Source organism: Thalassophryne amazonica, chromosome 15 (assembly GCF_902500255.1).
Source record: "Thalassophryne amazonica chromosome 15, fThaAma1.1, whole genome shotgun sequence".
NCBI classification, from domain to species: Eukaryota; Metazoa; Chordata; class Actinopteri; order Batrachoidiformes; family Batrachoididae; genus Thalassophryne; species Thalassophryne amazonica.
The window spans coordinates 9,151,602-9,168,853 of NC_047117.1; the positions used below are offsets into that span (position 1 = coordinate 9,151,602).

General features: G+C 41.8%; 1 protein-coding gene across 3 annotated transcripts in view; it reads left to right on the forward strand.

Annotated features, from left to right (window-relative positions):
- tab1 (TGF-beta activated kinase 1/MAP3K7 binding protein 1) overlaps positions 1-17,252 on the forward strand; it is a 39,561-nt gene that overhangs the window by 19,074 nt on the left and 3,235 nt on the right. For all 3 annotated transcript variants that reach the window (XM_034187398.1, XM_034187399.1, XM_034187400.1), the window contains exons 6-10: positions 2,939-3,055; positions 5,343-5,454; positions 10,110-10,254; positions 10,425-10,638; positions 12,391-12,544. In XM_034187398.1, the coding sequence (XP_034043289.1) occupies positions 2,939-3,055; positions 5,343-5,454; positions 10,110-10,254; positions 10,425-10,638; positions 12,391-12,544 (742 nt within the window). The remainder of the gene's footprint in view (positions 1-2,938; positions 3,056-5,342; positions 5,455-10,109; positions 10,255-10,424; positions 10,639-12,390; positions 12,545-17,252) is intronic.

Genomic DNA, 17,252 nt, shown 5'->3' on the forward strand with positions numbered 1-17,252 from the left:
GGGCCACAGGCTGTCTCAGGTAGAGGTTGAAGATGTTGGTGAATACCTCCACCAGCTGGTCATTGCATGCTTTAATAGCATGGGCTGGAATGCCATCTGGCCCCGGAGCTTTGTAAGGGTTGACCTTGAAGGCTCGCCTTACATCAGAAGAATTAAGAGAAGGCTTTATTAAAAAAACAAAAACAAAAAAGAACCAGCTTGTACAATAGGTGTGAGATATATTTGAAAGTTAAGTTCATGTCAACACCATCAATCAACACCATACTTCCAGCTTTGCTCCAGGACAAGCTTTCTCTGCTCCACGTGCCCAACTCCACCTGCAGGTGGATCACAGACTTCCTGACGGACCGGAGTCAGCGTGTGAGGCTGGGAAAAAATGTCTCGAACACTTGGGCTCTCAGCACAGGATCTCCACAGGGCTGTGTCCTTTCCCCTCTGCTCTTCTCCCTCTACACAACTGCTGCACCTCTAGCCACGACTCTGTAAAGCTCATCAAGTTTGCGGACGACACCACCCTCATCGGACTCATTTCGGATGGGGATGAGTGTGCCTACAGGAGGGAGGTGGACCGGCTGGTGACCTGGTGCAGCAGCAACAACTTGGAGCTCAACGCCCAGAAAACAGTGGAGATGATCGTGGACTTCAGGAAAGCCACAGCCCCCCCGCCCTCCCTCGCCCTCACCAACAGCCCCATCACCACTGTGGTCTGTCACCGCTTCCTCAGCACCACCATCACCCAGGACCTCAAGTGGGAGTCAACCATCAGCTCCCTCATCAAGAAGGCCCAGCAGAGGATGTACTTCCTGCGGCAGCTGAAGAAGGCCAAGCTGCCTGTCCAGCTGATGGTGCAGTTCTACACGGCCATCATCGAGTCCATTCTCTGCTCCTCCATCACGGTGTGGTACGCCGGGGCCACAGCCAGGGACAGACACAGACTGCAGCGCATTGTGGCCTCTGCTGAGAAGGTGATCGGCTGTAGCCTTCCATCTCTCCACGACCTGCACATCTCCAGGACTCTGGGCCGAGCAGGTCGGATCACAGCTGACCCTTCTCACCCTGCACACGGTCTATTCAAACCACTCCCCTCGGGCAGGGGGCTACGGTCCATCCGGACCAGAACCTCCCACCATAAGAACAGTTTCTTCCCCTCTGCCGTTAGACTCATGAACACCTCATAACTCCGTCACCTTAAGCTTAACTCTGTCACTTTATCATTTTATCACGGGTCACTTTAGACAATGTACTTTGGTTTTTAATTGCATTCCTCCCACTGCACTGTTTTTTTCTGTTTCTCTGTTTTTCTGTTGCACACAGCCTTTCATATTTCATATTTCTTTTTTTTATCTTATATTTTATCTTATTTTGACACATATGTTATATTTTATCCTAGCATTTTATCTCTTCTTAATGTTGCACCATTGTACCGAAGCAAATTCCTAGTCTGTGAATCCTGTTCACTGGCAATGGCAATAAACTTCTTCTGAATCTGATTCTGATGTGAGTTGTTTAATGTGTGCGTGGCAAAGAGCCGTATACGAGCATACAGCAGAGGTGTCAGCATGTGAGGATTTGTAACTATTTGTTTCTCCATGTTTAACAGTAATGATTGTGGTTTTCCCAAATGTATAGAATGAACACTTTTTGTAACAAATAGATTAGGAAATAACCTTGTTGTGTCTGATGATTTGTGGAGATTAATGCTGGATTTTATGGTCGCAAATTGAGTTTTACCGCGACATGTTAGCAGAGCCAGTAAAATGGCTATTTGCAAACATAATCCAGCATTAAGGTCCGCTAATCATCAGACGCAAAGGGGGTTATTCCCATTCTAATCCAATTCCAACATTTGCACGGATCCGTGTCCACCACAGAAGGCTACATCTTAATCCACATAATTATATAGTTCGGTAAAAATGTTACGGAGACAAAGGGTGTGGTCAGCTCGTCAAAGCTTACCATAGCAACAGCGTCTTCATGCCAAACTGGAAATTCTGTGAATAGAATCCACATCAACATTTTTGTATGGTAACTTTTATCCATTTCTGTGTCGTTGCTCCGCCAGTTTCTCTCGCTTTTTTTCTTCTTCTTCGTGTTTAATGGCGGTTGGCAACCTCTTGCTCTCAGCTGACAGCACCATTATTGACATCTGCACAGCAACGCACGTGGACAGGGTGCTAACACATTAAATGTGAAACTTTTAATAATTTGCCACCATTTTTGCGATATTTTATCATCTGAAATCTCACACAGTTAACCAATCTGATTTGTGGAGAAAATGTAATTGATTAGAATCAGTTTTATATGTCCCTCATAAGATGGGATGTATTATGTTATGGCGTTGGCCATTGCTTTTGGGGTCACGATTGTCTGGAGCATTTCTTACAGCTGATGTAGATTTGAAGGAAACCTTACGTAAATGTTTAGCGCTCAGTCAGTGTGCACTCACTGTTACCATGATCACAGACCTATTGGGGGAGCCGGTCTGCTTTGTGTATGCCTGATCCCTTCAGATCTCAGAAGCTAAGCAGTGTGGCATCTGGTTAGTACTTGGACGGGAGACCTCTTCAGAACACCAGCGGCTCTGTGTGTGTTTCTCCATGTAGAACTGGAGTTTCAGGAGGAAGGGCATCCGGCGGATCTGCTGTATCTGCTGTGAACCGAACAAGACGGAACAGCCAAAATGACAACACACACAAATAGACCTGTTGGGGTCTTCAATATACAGATTGACCAGCTTGTTAATTCAGGCATTTCATCACAAAGAACCCATGTATAGGTGCCACTACTACGGTAGAGCAGGGATGATATTTTAAACTGCTTATCCTTCATTGCACTTGCATGCCCATCTTTAATTTTGAATATTAGACTATGGACTCAGCTGACCCGTTTGCCAGCATTCAATATATGTAAATAGCTGCACATGTGTATTTGGTTGCAGGTACTAACAGGGCCCTGCTGTGCAAAGCAAGCAGCGATGGCCAGAACCAGGTTGTCCAGATTGGACGACCACACAGCACCAACAATGACGAGGAGCTGCAGAGACTGGCTGCACTGGGTGAGACACACACACATACGAGTAATACAGTAGGACCATAAGTATACATGCATGAACTATGCACTCATAGTTCATGCATTGGCCAAAGCCCAAAACAGCCTTTAATAACCACCATCTTCTTATATTTGTATTTCTCCCGCTTCTTTATGTAATAAACTGCCCCTTTCCAAGAACCAAAATGTTATCTACCTCATTTTGAATTTATTGAAGGTCACGTTAAAACCGGGCCGGGTCCCCACAGATGGATTCCATCTTGTGAAGGGACCACGACCGTAGCTTGCACAACACTTTTATACAATGTGGGCGTTACAGTGGGTGTGGTTTAGGCTATATGTTACTGACTCTCACAGATAGGGGGAGCCCTCCCTGTATCAGAAACTTGCACATGCATGATGGAAGTGAAAATTAACTCTTATGTTTAAACTTTAAACCAGATCTCAGAGACCTCCAAACAGATAACAAAGGCAAATACTTGATCACTAACATAAAATAAGGAATTAGCACAGATATTATCCTACATATTCCAACAGTGGATGAAAATACATAGGTTTCTCTTGCTGTCCAAGCACATTAAACAAGCAGAGTACATACATACATACATATCCTGGTACACTTATGCTCAGTTGTGTTAAATATGGATACGGATGGAGCCTTCTGCCTGCACTATGTTACAGTGCAGCCATGAAGTATTCACAGGGCTTCACTTGTTTTACATTTTGTTGTGGTACATCCTTATTACAAAATTGATTAAATTTTTTCTTCAAAATTCGACACACAATACCCCATAATTACAATGTTATTTTTTTTGAGTTTTGCAAAAAAAAAAAAAAAAAAAAAAAAAAAAAAAAAATATATATATATATATATATATATATATATATGGAACACAAATGAGCTTTTGCTTTGTATTCAGCGTATCCTGTATGGACGCGCACACATAGTTGGGCCATTGTATTGAGGAAGCTAATGAGCCACTAACAAAGGCTGTGTATGTAACATTGGGATTAGCTTTGCAGAAGCATCAGGTGCAGGATGGAACCTCTTATGATTATAATTGGAAATTAGCTGCATTGTTTTCTCACTTCTCTCTCTTTCTCTTTCGCTCTCTCTCTCTCTCTCTTTCTTTGTTGTTTTGTGCTTTAAATTAAATGGCAGTCATTCCATTAACTTTTGTGACCTCTGTGACCTCTCCTCCTTCCCCTCTCTCTCATCCTGACACTCCTGGTCATTAGTAGCGCTCTTATCTGGCACACATCTATGCCTTTCAGTTATTTTCATTTCTGTCGGCTCCCGTTTTCTGTCCTATGCTGCCTCTCTGTGTCTCTTACCACATTCTTCTCCTTTTCATTTCAGTAATTTTACATCTCACTTTACTTACTCACATCACTTATTATTTTGTTTTTGACAATGTGGCATCAGTATATTGAGTTTGTTGCAAATAATTCTGCATAGAGCCAGTCTAATAATGGTTTGATGTTTTTCCCCTTCCATTTTCCAACAACAGAATAGATTTTATTGTTTTGTTTTGTTTTTTTATTTTTTAATTGAAAGATAAAATAGGTAACAGGACAAGGATCGTCCTCCGTAATAACTGGGGAGGTGATGGTCTAGTGGTTAAAGCGTTTCGCTTGAGACCAGAGGATCCTCGGTTCAAATCCCAGCCTGACCAGAAAATCACTAAGGGCTCTTGGGCAAGGTCCTTAATCCCCTAGTTGCTCCCAGTGTGTAGTGAGCGCCTTGTATGGCAGCACCCTCACATTGGGGTGAATGTGAGGCATTATTTGTAAAGCGCTTTGAGCATCTGATGCAGATGGAAAAGCGCTGTATAAATGCAGTCCATTTACCATTTATTTATTTGTAACTTATTCAACTCTGAACAGCTGAAGTGGCTTCAGAAAAGGAAGCGCAGTATCTCCAGGCTGCTGAGTTCTGGTTTGGGGACACTCAGAGCCTGCAAAAAGTCCTTCCACTGCAGCAGCAGCTTTCACACCACTTTATTTGACAGCACAGTGGGGACAAAACTGTCGTGTCCATGTGCAGAAACTCTTGTCGAACATAAAAATAAATAAATAAAAATCTCCCTGTATTTACAAATGATCTGAAACCACATCTTTTTTCTCTGTAATTATATTGAAATAAAGTTACATGTTTCTTTTGTATACTGATGATGTAATTCTGTGACATACAGAATGTCATGTCCTCACTCCAGGCTGTGCCTGTCCTCGTTATGCCATCTCTAAACCCCCGTGTCTCTTCTCATTGCTAAACCTCTGCTTCTCTTGAACAGGAGTGGATTCATCCCGTGTGAGGCAGGCAGGGCAGATCGCTGGCCAGAGCAGCACCCGGAGGCTCGGAGACTACAGAGTCAAATTCAACTACACGGACATCGACCTGCTGAGGTAAGTCAGAATATCATCACTTTGTAAAAATCTTTAAAGCACAGTAATGTCGTTTTTAACTGCCCGAGTGTCAATCTTAGTGTGTGTGTGTTAGGTATACTGACCACAAGATGCTGCTTGACTTTAAGGTCAAAGGTCAAGGGCACTGGAACATGCTTTGTAAAAAAAATAAAAATCTTGTGAGCACAATAACTTCTTCCTAAAATGCTCGATTGTCAGAAAACCTGGTATGTGTGTTCGGCATGGTGACCCCAAGGAGCCTGTTGATGTTGTGGTCTGAATCTCTGAACTATACGTCTGTTGACTGGGCACAAGTTGTACACCGGAAGGCCTTCCTGACGCAACTCCACATTACATGGAAAAATGTGGCAGGGGTGGGGTTTGAACTGGGAACCAAAACCAAGCACACTAACCACTTGTCCACCACCCCTGCGTTCTAAGTGCTGTAGTAAGGTGTGACTAAATACATTGCTGCATTTGGCATTTTTGTTTTAGACGTTCTAAACGTGCACACAAAATACATTTTCTGTTTGTTATTTATGAGTTTGAGAGCGACTTTCTCGTGTAAGGAAGGATGCGAAAGCAAAAATGATGAACCGCTTTGACAAGTAACTGCTGCAAGAATTGAAAAAGGTGCTGGATCTTCTTCTTCCTTATCTGAGGGATTTTCAGAGCAGCTTTGCACACAGTGCCAGTGATGATTCTGATGTTAAATTGTAAACTGTGTGTATTCATCATGAAACAATGCTTGTGCTGTCGATTCCCAGGCAAATGGACGGTCTGTCGTTAAGCCAAACTAAATGCATGTCTTGATGGGCAGATCTCACAGCATCCACCGCACGGTCGAGTGTGTTGGCCACAAGCGGCAATAGATGCCACTGAAGTCAAGGCACGAGAACTCCTCTCAATGCACGCAGGTTTCCACCCAAAGTCCAACACCCTGTGGCTCTATGAGCAACGGAAAGAGGGAAGGTGAGGATTAGTAAGTGTCAGAGCCACAATCCAGGATGAGACAAGGAGCATCCATGCATACATCAGAAAAATGGCCCCCTGAGATCAGTTGCTTCAAGAATGCCTCAGACAGCTGAAGACCGACAGTGATAAGGAACAGGGGGAGGACATATCATGGAGGACCAAACCTCTACATGGGATGTGTCATCGATAGATAGAGGAAGTGGCTGACATCAAGAAGACCTGCCAGTGGCTAGACAAGGCCTGCCTGAAGGACAGCACAGAGGGTCTGATCATGGCAGCAATAGAAGCAGTCTTAAGCACTAGATCCATAGAGGCAGGAGTCTACCACAGGTGGCAGGTTCCAAGTTGCAGGCGAGGCAAATGTTCCCCAGAGACAGTCCAGCACATAGTAGCAGGATGCAAAATGCAAGCTGGGACAGCATACACTGAGAGACACAACCAAGTTTCGGAAATCATGTTCAGGAACATCTGTGCTGCATACGGATTAGAAGACCCCAAGTCCCAATAGGAGACACAGCCAAAGGTGGCTGAGAACAGCTGGGCTAAGATCCTGTGGGATTTAAAATTCCAGACAGACAAGCAGCTGCTGGCCAACCAACCAGACATAGCGGCGGTTGACAAGAGAAAGAAAACTGCAGGTATGATCAATGTGGCAATCACAGCTGACGGCAACATCAGAAAGAAGGACTACCAGAAAATCGAGAAGTACCAAGGACTGAAGGTGCAACTGGAGCAGATGTGGAAGGAAAAGTCCAAAGTGGTCCCAGTGGTAATAGGAGCACTAGGAGCTGTAACCCCCAACGTGTAAGAGTGGCTCCAGCAGTATGACGTCAGAGGTCTCTGTCCAAAAGAGTGCAGTCCGAGGAACAGCCAAGATCCTGCATCGAGCCCTCAAACTCTCAGGCCTCTGGAGGAGGACCCTAGCTTGAGAAACACATCACCCTCCTATATGCTGTATAAACTGATAATTAGTGAAATGGCACTAATTTCCTATTGTGCCCATCATTTATCAGTGATGACCTCTGGGTCTAAGGTCACAGTTTGAGCCTGGATTTCCTCTAATGTTCAATATGTTTGAATTTTGTTTGACTATTTTGTTTTAAAGTTCTGTGATTTGACTGGTAGAAGAAACTTCATTTAATTTGATGGTCTTTGGAGTATTTGGAATTTGTGCGTGTGTGTGTGTGTGTCATTGTAACAGCTTGTTCCAATAACCCTTTAACCAGGATTTTTTTCTGCACCTCATGTGTGTATCACATTCACTTTTTGTTCATAACGTATTTATTCCACCTGAGCAGTGGTGCAGTATTCTGTACGTTGTAGATGTAGTGTCTGTCTGTGTGTGTACTCTGCACTGCCTGGACAGTGTCGGCTCTGTCTCCATATTATGGTTTTTCATATCAGATCTGACTCTGTTCCAGTGCCACAGCTGAGGCTGTTCAAATTCCATGATCCAAGCGTCTCCCCGCCCAGCCCAACAGCTTCTCATTTCCTAGTCCTGTACACAGTCCAGATCCAGCCAGTGAGGATCAAATATCTAAGTCACTCCAATTATGTTCCTTTTCAACAAAACAATTGGACTTTTGTAAAATTTCTCCTTAGTGCCATCAAAGGGAGGCCCGGAAATTGAATTTGGATAAAGCATGCAATTGTGATTCTTTGTAGCAATGAGATTAACTAAAGGTTTAAAGTATTTGGGTCAGGGGAACTGAAGTGACCCTCCTATCTTCCTCATTTAATTTTAATTCTTGACTTTCTCTCTGCTACTTAACCTCTCACACAGGCTTTAACAGTTTTGTTGTTACGGTCTGAGCAGGATCGGAGTTAAATTGAACCCTAACAGCAGACGGCCAGGACACAAAGGGATGAGTTTCAAAAATCCAAGGTGCTTTTATTATCCACAAGGGTATAGCAAAAACAACACAAACAGTTGCAGGGAACTCACAATGAAATTACAAGTCCAACACTAACTCACGGGTGAGGCAGACCAGGAGGTGCAGTGGAGAAGATTTAGCAAGAAACAGCTGACAATAAGGTGTGTGAGAAACCAGACAGGGTACTTACAACTACCACAAACAACGGAGAGAGCAAGGGCAAAAAACACCATCTAACACGAGCATAACGAAAGGTAACATTCAGTTAACTGACCCGCAAAGGAAAGACAAAACAGGAGTGGCTTAAATTCAGTAATGTAAATGAGAAACAGGTGCAAACCAACAATGGACAGGAAGTGACACGTGAGAACCACAGGGACTAAAAGAACACAGAATACAAAAAGACAGTGCCATTGAAAAACAGCAAAACACATGATAAACTCTCAAACACAAATCAAGAGACAGAAATGCAAGTTACAAAATAAAGAATTGTGTGAAGATGACAAAATCGCGGAACGCAAAAAACACACTGATGAACACAAGCACAAAGACAAGAAGAACCAAGGACAGAGGACAGCAGAGACATGACAGGAGCAAGAACACAGACGTAGGGGAACCGGAAACCGAGGAGGGTAAGGGAGCACAGACAGCAGACGGAACATGAAGAAGACTGACTGCGGGAGACACGTCCACATCCACGCACAATGAAAGACACTAGAGAGATACACACACCAGACCCACACGACAAAGACACACACACACACACATATGGGACTAACACAAGTAACGGACACAAAACAGGAAGGCAGACATACGATCACACATACACCAGACAAACACAGCCCAGGGGTGCACACACAACACAGGAACGACAGGTGAACCATACACGCAGAAACCCACATGGGCACGTGGCAACAGGCAAAACACATACAGACACGGATGCATGAAAAACACAAAAGACACAAACAGAGGCAGAAGAGCTCACACACAGCATTCGTCTTTTCATATGCATCCAAAACACAAAAGACACAGAGGCAGAAGAGCGCACACACAACATTTGTCTTTTCATATGCATCCAAAACCCAAAAGACACAGGCAGAAGAGCGCACACACAACATTCGTCTTTTCATATGCATCCAAAACACAAAAGACACAGAGGCAGAAGAGCGCACACACAACATTTGTCTTTTCATATGCATCCAAAACCCAAAAGACACAGGCAGAAGAGCGCACACACAACATTCGTCTTTTCATATGCATCCAAAACACAAAAGTCACAAACAGGGACAGAAGAGCGCACACACAACATTCATCTTTTCATCATAAAGACCCATTTATAGCTGCTTCTGTAACAAACTAATGCATATGGTTTCATCTTTAGATGTTTGCATAGTTTCTCCACCATTAAGACAAGAACATTCATACTGATGTGTCCAAAGTATCACTGCAAGAGATTAAGACAGAAGACAGATATTAATCTTAGAAGGATCAGTAAAGAATGCCGTACCTCACATAGTAGAGCAGATAGCTCAGCGAGATAAGAGTTGGGCTGTCATTATATAGACCTGGGTTTGATTCCGGCTCATGATGCCAGTCTTGTGTCCTTGGACAAGATGCTTTATCTGCATTGTCCCAGTCCACCCAGCTGTGAATGGGCACCGTCCTGGGCTGTGGAAGTAGCCTGTGCTGAGCTGGTGTACCATCCAGGGGGAGACGTAGAGTCAGATATGGAATCAGAGGTCCTCATGGCCTATATAGGACTTCTTCTTGAGATTGTTTATCTCCACTGTCTGTCTCCACCATCAGTGCAGCCAAGAGTAAACCCATCATTGCTGAGCCAGAGATTCATGGCAGTCACTCTTTGGACAATGTGACAGGCTTCCTGTTGCTGATGTCAGAAGGTCTCATCAATGCTCTGGAGTCCGCCCATGGAGCTGAACAAGCCAATCAGGTGAGCAGATTCAGCCTGTGAATTATTATCATTATCTTCTGCATTCCCCACACATTTTCTTTTTGTCCTTTGCTCAGTTAGGCCTTGCCTCTCTTATTTTTGCTTTATCAGTTCTTCATCTTAATATTGGTCTCCCTCTCACTGCCTTCCACTTCTCAAAATCATTGTAGGAAATTGTTGCCATGGTAGCAGCAGAGCTGGCCCTGCAGACCAGTCTGGAGGCCGTGGCTCAGTCGGTCGTGGAACGCATTAGGCGACTGCACCATGACGTCTTTGTGTCCGGTCGTCAGAGGGCAGCATACTGCTCTCGGCACGAGGACATGACCCTGCTCATCCGCACCCTGAACTACCCGCTGGCTGATGGAGTGCTCACACCCACGCAGGGTAGGATGACCAGCTGATGTTTCCTCAGCAAACTGACCTCAACTACACTAAGTAAATCAGCGCAGATTCAGAAGCCTGAGGACATTTGATGGTTTTGAACAGAAATTATATTTATGTGCGTGTGTGTGTGTGTATATATATATATATATATATATATATATATATATATATATATATTATACAAATAATGGATTGTAAGGAGTCCAACATAGAGAAATATTGGATGAAGAAAAGTTATATTGGACGAGGTGTATGTATGTATGTGTGTATATATATATATATATATATATATATATATATATATATATATATATATATATATATGTATGTTCTCCACTCAGATTGCAATTTTTAAGACTGTGCATTGAGACAAACAAAAAAGTTCTATATTGATTGAGAATGGAAACACTTAGAAACAGTATAGTTTAGGACCATATGTCAGTAGGAAGTTAAAATTCTTTTTTTTTTGGATCAAAGTTTTTTTTCATCTGAAGCTCAACACATGAATACTGACAAGGATACTTTGTTTTTCAGAATTATAATGGTTTTAAGATGAGCTGAAATTCATAATAAACCACCATTTTTCCTATAATGGCACTAGCATGTTAAAAACAACAACAACAAAAACCCTAAAATTCCTATTTTTTTAGTCTTTCACCAAGAAGTTCATATTGATCCCCAACAACATCCAAGCCCCCCCCCCAAAAAAATAAAATGAGCTCCATTTTCCAAAGATAGCCATTTTATTTTGTATCCAATCACCGGTTTCTCCTTTTTCATCATCACACTTTTTAATGTCCAAACACCTAAAGAACAATTTTCAGTGTGAATATTGTTCCTTCTAAATATTGCCATAGTGAACTAAGTATCAGATTTTCCACACTATGAGTCGCTTATTTTTAGCCACTGTATTTTCAAGAGTATAACTCAAAAATGTCTCCTGAAGAGGAGGAAAAACAAACGTGTAAGTTGCACCCTTTGTTCTTTTTGCAAATCGTTGTCATATACTTTTTATTATTTCCATTTATTCTTTTATTATTAGAGTATGTTTTATTTTGTCCTTTGATTCCTGGGAAAGTCATATATAAATAGTTATTATATCAAAAGTGTGATTTTGGAAAATATGATACTTTGGGAGGTCATGCAAATTATGTCAAAATATAGAGGTGTAACATTACACAAAAATCAAAGTTGGGTACATTTTCAGTACAGTGGAAACAAGAAACATTAAAGATTGTGGTTGTTTGTTGTGGCTCCCAGAATGCATGATCATCCAACGGAGTTTGGTCCGCTGTTTTGAACCCTGCTCTTGTGAAGTGCCTCGAGACAACCTGTGTTGTGATTTTTACGTTATATACATTTGGCTAATTTGTGAATGAATAGTCCTTTCAGATTGTTACAAAAAGTTTTTTTTCCTTGAATCCTTGTGAAACCTACATTTCAAAAATAAATGTGACATACTCCAATGAGACTTAGAATTTGGAAAGTGTGGTGCCTAACGTAATGTTAATCAGTGATCCTCGAAGAAAAAAAAATGCATTGGAAGTACTAATTTCTAAAATGAAAAATGCTCAGTTCAGATTTTAGTTAAGTTTAATTAGTTGATTAATTGTTTTTTCCCCACGAACTCTGGATTGTACAGAGTCACCAATTTACCAGTGGTGCAGATCGATATCTCAGATACGTCTGAGAAAATCAGCTTGTTATTTGATCCAATGTTTCACACGTGTTGGTCCTCTGCCCTGCTTTCAGGTGGTCGTATTTACCCCGTGTCGGTGCCGTACTCCAACAGCCAGAGCACCAGTAAGACCAGTGTCACCCTCTCACTGGTCATGCCCTCCCAAAGCACTCTGACCAACGGAACCAACACCGCCTCCACCCTGGAAGAAGGAACCCCCACTCCAGGGTAAGCTTCATTCATCTGACGCCCCCGTTGCTCTGAGTAAACCGGATTTATTCATCTTTTTGTTTTCATTACCGTGCACCTCTCACTAACATTTGTTCTCCCTCTGAGTGAGCTGGAATTCTCATCTCATTCCCTTGTTGTTGCTCGCTCTTGGTGAGCTTTATTGGGTTTTCTCTTCCTCCCTGCTGCTCGGTTTGTTTGGGATAAGCATGCTTTTCCACTGCCCCATCACTCCTCTGCTATATTTACTCTGAGCGAGCTGGTGTTTTTAACTCCCATGTGTCTTTTCCCTGCTTCCTTTGTGTTTATACACGGTTTCTCCCCGTCCTTCTGTACTGTAGCCTCACGAGCTCAGACCAGAATGGGATGATTGGTGCACCTTTGGCTCTATATTTCATAGACCAAAAACGCTGAAGACATTCACAGTGAGCCTGAAAAAATTACGATACAAAAAACTTTTCAAAAGTTGTATTTACATTCTGTGCAAGTGTCTTCTGCATCCTCATGTTTTTGTACAAATCTGATTTTTTTTTTTTTTTTAATGTTGTGGTTTTTTTTTTCCCCCTATCATTAATTAGTCTTAGTGAAAGTGTTGTGACCTTAAAAGGCAAATTTTACACATTATTTTGTCTCTGATGTTAAAGACAAAAGAAGCCACACTCATGCACCAAGCGTCCCCCGCCGCTAACACTAGCACACCATTGAATTTCACTTAATGTTTGTTTGATTATTTTTGGTGCTGTTTGTTGAAACGTAGGGGTTTTTGTGTATTTTGATATTAAAAACAAATGCTGTTTTTCCGACCTAAACGCACTACCACGTTTGGGTTTTGGTAAATATGATGTTAGCAAAATTTTAACTTGGGAGGTTTATAAATTATGTAGACTGAATATTGATGGGTTATTTGTTATTGGTTAGGGTGGTGATAGAAAAAAAGGGACGGGGGATTCTTCAGTTGCTGGGGTGCAATAAATGACCAGGATCAATACTCTGTTCAGTAAAGTGGGCCGGCCCTTAAAGGGTTTTGGTGAACACAGATCATGCTTGAATTGCAGCTCCTTTGAGATGCATTATTTGTGGACGTCCAGTTCACATTTAGTGAAAATTCAATAAATTTTGTTCAAGTTATCATGAGCCAAAGACTCAGTGCTCTTTTTGAACATGCAAGTGGCTCTTAGAGAGTTTTGATGAAGCCCGATCAGGCTCAGATGGCACCTCCTCTGAGATATCAGATGTCAAGACTTATGAACAGATGATGTGCCCCCTGCTGGCTGTCCAGCCAGTGTCTGAAAGTTATCAGGCCTTTGAAGATAAAAGAAAAAAAAATGGCCATTCTCTTTAATGAAGAGGTGATCAACATGATGTTTTTATAAATTTATGGAAGAGTCTTTTATACTCTGCACTCTTTATTGAAATATTTCACTTTAGGAGCTGTTGATTCTTTATGGGTCTTTTAGTGAAGCTTAGGGCTAGTGGCCGGCGATCACCTTAGTATTTCTTCTGTTTTTCTTGTTGCTTAATGTTGCCAAATTCTACCTTATTTATAGTCTTTTCTGCCGCCTGATTCTGTTTTGTTTTTTCTCTCTGTTTGAGGTGCAGCTCCATTCAGAAGTGGGAGTGGGTGTCTTCTTCTGGAAGCCTCCCATCCTGTACACCAGCATGGACTCCCAAAAATTTCCTGTATATTTGTATTGTCAAGTGTGTCGGTAGCATGGCCCAAGCAGAGAGTCACCCCTTTGAGTCTGGTCTGTTTGAGGTTTCTTCCTCAAATCATCAGAGGGAGTTTTTCTTAGCACTGTCACCTGTGTTCTTGCTCTGTGGGTTGGTAAGGTTTGACCTTACTTGTGTGAAGCGCCTTGAGGCAGCTTTGTTGTGATTTGGCGCTATATAAATGAAAATAAATGGAATTGAATTATGAGGCGTCTTTATGACTTTTTTATTTTATGCTTAACGTTATTGCACAGTTTATTTTTGCAGCAGCTGTGGAGCCACTGAAAGATTCTTGTCAACAGACAGATTAAGTGAGAGCCAGATGATACGATTTTCAAGTTAGATTAGAGCGATCAGATCAGGTGGATCTCAGGCCGACTGAAGCCATGCTGCCAACTTTTAGCTGTAATCCAGAAGTGCAAAAGCAGCGCATTCAGGTCTGCTATCCTGATGTTTATCGGGTAAATCGTCTTTTATTCAAACGTGTTTCAGTAGGTCAGACGGGAACTCTTGGATATATTTGTAAGAACTTCCACGTCGGGATTTTCAGCAGTTCTTTTATTTACAAGTCGCCAATTCTATTTGTGTAGTCAAACTACAAAACAGCCCACGCTTCCTCCAGCACACACAGTCAAAACCACAGACTGGAGGAAAGGACTCTGTCCCTCACTTGGTCCTTCTCAAAAACACGACGTTAGCTTGTAGGGAATTCTTACAGAATGTTAGACAACACCACTCGGATCATTCCGTCCACTTTTTCACTGTGTGCAAAGGTTGAAGGCAACATTAATCATCATGTTGGGAGGCAGCGAGTTCTTCTCCAGTTACAGTATGTGGACTTTGGAAAAGTAATGTAACTAATCAACACAAGAATGCTAGCAAGAAAAACTAATAACTTGTAATCACAATAGTGGACCTTAAAATCATAAATTGTGAATGTTCCCAACTCACCCTGCTGTCAAATCTTGTGAAAACTGTCTTTGCTTGCTGTCAGGGTTGCAATATTTCACCATTTCCTGAAAATATGTTAGGCTACAAATACAGCCAAAAACATGAACTAATGGAAGCTTCTTCAATTATTTAGTTTAAGGCAAAAAAAAAAAGAAATGATCAAGTTAAATAAATTGCATCATTTTACACCTGTTATTGAAGTTGTAGCCTTTTGAATTTTTTTGTTTTTCAATTATTATTTTTTAACCAAATAAGTCATTAAAAAAAGACTTTCTTCAGCACCACTATCATTTTGTTCCATCATATTTGGAAACTTTATCATTTTGACCCATGTAGATTAAAATGCATCCACAAGACACCATAACTTAATTTCTGCGGTGACATCACAAATGACATGAGGTTGTTGTTTGTTTGTTTTTTGACCGTCTAACAGTATGCTGTGGTACTGCTGTTCAAGGTTCGATTGGTCCAGAAATGTAGTAGACCATTATTTGTGACTGCAAGTACCAAAAAATTACCTAAATGTAAACACACACACAGAGTGAATAATCACAGGGCTCCCTTCGATAAGCGCTCCAGATAAAATCTGAACAAATTTAATGATCAGTTCACTGGGTGCCTCTGGGCCAGTAAGAGGACACGCACACAGGTCCCCAGGGAAGCTTGTTCATAGTAATGGTACATACAGTTCTAACAGTTTTACTTGGTTTGGTAAAATGACTTTCAAAAATTGGAGGAAACTGGGGCTGTTTTTATTGAAACAGTAGTCAAAATGTGCATTAACTTCTATCATACGATCACTTTCAAATGAGTGTAAGCGAAGATTGCAGAGTATTGCCAAATACACTCGAAAATGAACGAGTCCAATTACACTGGTGTTTAAGCGCATCCTCGCAATGCTACTCCTGCGTTGTTCCCACACTTTTCAACAAGGCTAAAATGTATCTGGTTACATCTCCAAAAGAGCGTGACATACTTTTCTTAGGCTTCATGTTGCAGAGAAGAATGAGAAGTAGACTCCTGCTCACAGAACAATCAGTCCCAATAAATGTCACCTACCTTTCCAAAATATCACACTCTGCACGAATTACATCCAACTATTCAGTGTTTTCATTGTATTCCAGTATCAGAAATTCTTTTTAAAACTTGCTGTGCAAAACTTTCCCCTATTGCTCACAATGTTCTACAACCACCGCTTACACCCGGTGTCAGGTTGATTATGGTTTCCCAGAAAAACATAGGCTTTGTCTCAATTTAGGGGTCGTATCTTTGGTGGGACTCTGTAACACGTGTTTCGTTTGAACCAAACAGTCCCAAGAGTCAAAAAAATAAAATAGGTAAAATAAAATAGACAAAATGGTTGGTAAATTAAAAATATTATGTATACAATGTTTTACTTATTTACAAATAAGGGTTGAAAAGTGATTACACGTTACGCCTACTACATTAGCTTGGCTACACAGCTAGCCTGCCCCTAACCCTAGCTAGGCGACAGGCGTTAGGGGCAGGATAAGCTAATGATGCAATCGCACAATGCTTCACGGGTTGACAGTCTCATTTAGAAGAGGTTGGCTCAGTCTTTGCTGTCTCTGAAGGCCAGCTCTTTCCTGAACGCAGCCTTCAAAGGATGCAGCCCCTGAATTCACACACAGTTGAAGATACTTGAATGTCGCACATCGGCAATGGGAGACTGCCGTTAGTGATGGGATTAACGTCTTATCATTATTATATATTTCCTAACTGTAAGCCAGAAATGGCAAGTTCCTAGTCTTCTTTGAATGCAGTGTGAACTTAGAACTTTGGTCATGTGCACATGCGGTTCCTCATTGTGATGTGCAGGATCTCATGAGGCAACTTACTATATTTGCCCTAGAACCCCCCCCCCCCCAACCAATTAAATACTTTGCGAGCAATAAAATTAGCTGTAATTTTGCAGTATACCACAGAAATAAAGATTTTTTTAATCTTGTGGGAACTCAAGCGGGATGACACCTTTAAAGCACTCAGTGCGATCACAGCAGGTCATAGGTCACAGTCTTATTACATA